General features: G+C 38.7%; 1 protein-coding gene across 1 annotated transcript in view; it reads left to right on the forward strand.

Annotated features, from left to right (window-relative positions):
* The window catches only part of glrbb (glycine receptor, beta b), a 30,938-nt gene extending 27,830 nt beyond the window's left edge, over positions 1 to 3,108 (forward strand). Inside the window, exon 9 of the mRNA XM_046030857.1 lies at positions 2,611 to 3,108. Coding sequence (XP_045886813.1) covers positions 2,611 to 2,907 — 297 coding nt within the window. The 3' untranslated portion in view covers positions 2,908 to 3,108. The remainder of the gene's footprint in view (positions 1 to 2,610) is intronic.
* The last annotated feature ends 200 nt before the right edge of the window (positions 3,109 to 3,308 follow it).

Below are 3,308 nucleotides of genomic sequence, written 5' to 3' on the forward strand. Positions count from 1 at the left end.
CTGGACTTTGGGCTTTTTCACTTTGCAAACCTGTTACATGCAAAAAAAGATATATAACTCAATAAAGGAGAGGGGAAAAGCCAAAAAGCATAATACCACCTCTTTAAATGTACACTATATACACCTTGTATGTACAGATGTGATTGATATGCAACATTGAACAGGTCGCAGCAGAACATAGCGGCATAGTATAGAAATAAATAAAATTGCACAGGACAAAACATATACAGCAGTATAGTTGAGAGGTAATATAGGCTATAAAAATAGGGCTATGGATATGCAGTACATATGCTGTAGCTGAAGCTGTAGTTAATCACCAAAACATTTCAGTGATGGTGCTTTTGTGTTGCTTTGTGTAAGTGTGCAGCGTGTGTTTGTTTGTCTGGGTTAAGTAACCTCCCACCTACAGTAAGACAGTACAATGACAAAATGTAAATTCCAGATCCAACCTCCTCAGTAACAGTTAGGCATAGAGATCTAATCTAAATGCAAAACACGGAAATCCAATCATTCAATTTTGGCATTGTCTGTAACATACTCGCACACACAGCTCAGTCATGACTCAAGCCTGACACACATGCACATCAGGTATTCAGTATGTTGTATGGGTCTTCCAATTGTGTGCCTAATTGAAATTAATTTAGCTCTAAGTCTATGTTAGTCTGGACCACATTTGGTTGATAGGATTACATTATTCCATTGAGGTTTAATGGGACCAAATCAAAATAATGAAGCTTTAATGAGCTTAATGACTTCAGTGAGTAAGCAGCCATAGTCTGATTAGATCCTTTTTACCCTGCAGGCCTTCAGGGAAGTTCATGAAAGGGATTTTTTGGATGACATTAAACTACATCCTTCTGCAGATTGTTTTGCACTAGCTCCAGTTGTCCATTGTGATAGTATACAGAGGCAGTGGAGGGGTAACAAGCCCCCCAAATGAGAGAGGAACCATATAAGGCAAGATTGTAGAGCACAAAGCAAATTTAATTTTTTGTCTGAGTTTCAAACAGCTCCTTTACGGGGTTTTCAAAATGTAGTCTGTTAATTGATCTAGTCCAAAAATCCCAAATAGCCTCATTTAAATATTCATCACAGTTAAGATGAAACCTACCTGCAGCGTGGGTGTGACGTCTAAGAGACATCATTACTACTGTATACACACATTTTTTATGTGTTATACAGCAGTCAGAGAAAGTAGAGAATTCAGTTGTCTTTTGCTAATGTATGATTGTAGCGTCTGGAATCTGGAATGTTTCTACATGATGATTTGTGCAGTTTGGTCCACAAGCAAGGAATCTGTAAAAGAGGGCATGGATGTTGACCAAGCACAAACTGGATCATGTTTAATAGTGTAATAGATGAGAAGCCTATAGCAAGTTTTTGCCGCATGAGTCTAATAAAAATATTACCAAGCTTTTTTTATAAAAACTAACTGTGCATGTCGTTTACAAGGTTGTTTTGGGGTGTTTCTTCACAGTACATTTTAATTGAGGTGGTGGTGTTGTTTTACCAGTGAAAAGAGCTTTAGCCAATTTAAAGATTTTTTGTGTAATGTAATGTTTGCAGCCAGACAGAAAAATGACCCGATGAAACGTTTAATTAATTGTTGGTGGCATTACAATTAACTGTAACAATTCAGGACCCAGATGTGCAGACTCAAAAACAGATCTGGGGCGGCTGTGGCTCAGGAGGTAGAGCGGGTTGGCTGTTAATCGGAAGGTCGGCGGTTCGATCCCTGGCTCCCCCTGGTTGCGTGTCGTGTTGGGCAAGATACTGAACCCCGATTTGCCCCTGGCGGCTATTCCGCCAGCGTATGAATGAGTGTGAATGTTAGTTTCCGTTTGAGCACTTAGGCTCAGTGTATGAATGTGTGTGACTGGTGAATGCAGATGTAGTGTAAAAGCGCTTTGAGTGGTCGAAAAGACTAGAAAGGCGCTGTACAAGTACGGAGCTTTCAGACACATCTCAGACACAGATCAGGTGAAATTAAAAGGATGTTTAATTGGTCAGGTTATGGAGCAAAGGTCGGTAACATCAGAGAAGGTAAACAAAACCAAATAAGGAGCAGGCAGGTGGCATAATCAGGAACGCAGGTAAATAAGACAAGTGTTAGAACGTGAAGGCTACTGAGCGCAATAGACAGTCTAGCAAAGACAGAGGCTACTATGTACACTTCAATAATGAGGGAAAGAAGGACAGGTGGGAATGTGGGTGTGGGGATCAGCAACTGACTAATTTTGCTTAATATATTTCATTCTTTTGATAGACCTAAAAAGTATTGAATATAACACAATAGAGAGAGTAACAGTTACAGTAAAGTTAAGGACCACTGTATTCACTCAACATTTTTCTTGAAAATAATATTATTTTATGACAATATTATAAAAAATATTTATTCTCCAGGATGGAATAGTCTTTGCACTAGTAAGAGTGAATGGATCTATGCACAGTAATCCCAGTGTACTCATTCAGTTTTAAACCACTTTGGTTTGGTTACACTGACTCCGGGGCCATGCAGCACTTTCAGACTATTAGTTGATAATAAATGCTAAATGGTGCTGAATTTAATAATCAATTCTTTTTTCGCCCATGTTACTCTCTTGCGCCCAGGTGGCAGAAACTCGCTGTAAGAAGGTGTGTACCTCTAAATCAGACCTGCGGACCAACGACTTCAGCATTGTGGGCTCGCTCCCACGGGACTTTGAGCTGTCGAACTTTGACTGCTACGGGAAGCCCATCGATACCAGCTCTGGTCATGGAAAATCCCAGGCCAAGAACAACAAGAAACCTCCTCCTCCGAAACCAGTCATCCCCTCTGCTGCCAAAAGAGTTGACCTGTACTCGCGAGCCCTCTTCCCTTTCTCCTTCCTCTTCTTTAATGTGATTTACTGGTCCATATACTTGTGATTATCTTCACGTCTTATCTTGTATTATCAATCCCCCACTTCACTCCCATGAGTTCTTTCTTGATCTGATTATATTCAAAAAGTTTAATTCCAAAGTGAATGTTGAGAATTGTGAATCTTACCCATGATTGCTGAGAAGAAAACTATGTATTATTATTATTAATAATAATATTATTATTATATTTATCTTTACATAAAAATAGCCAACTATCATTATTTGTGAATGAAACAATAATTATAACTTGTTTTCTTTCTTTACCTAAAATGGATGTATATCATCTTGTATTGAAATACTTAATTTATTGATAATGGTACTTGTGAGGCTAATACAGGTGTAAACAAATCCACAAAGATTGATTGCATAACGACCAAGCAGAAGATGCACAGATCTGTAAAAGAGCA

This window comes from Micropterus dolomieu, linkage group LG19 (assembly GCF_021292245.1).
Source record: "Micropterus dolomieu isolate WLL.071019.BEF.003 ecotype Adirondacks linkage group LG19, ASM2129224v1, whole genome shotgun sequence".
Classification (NCBI taxonomy): Eukaryota; Metazoa; Chordata; class Actinopteri; order Centrarchiformes; family Centrarchidae; genus Micropterus; species Micropterus dolomieu.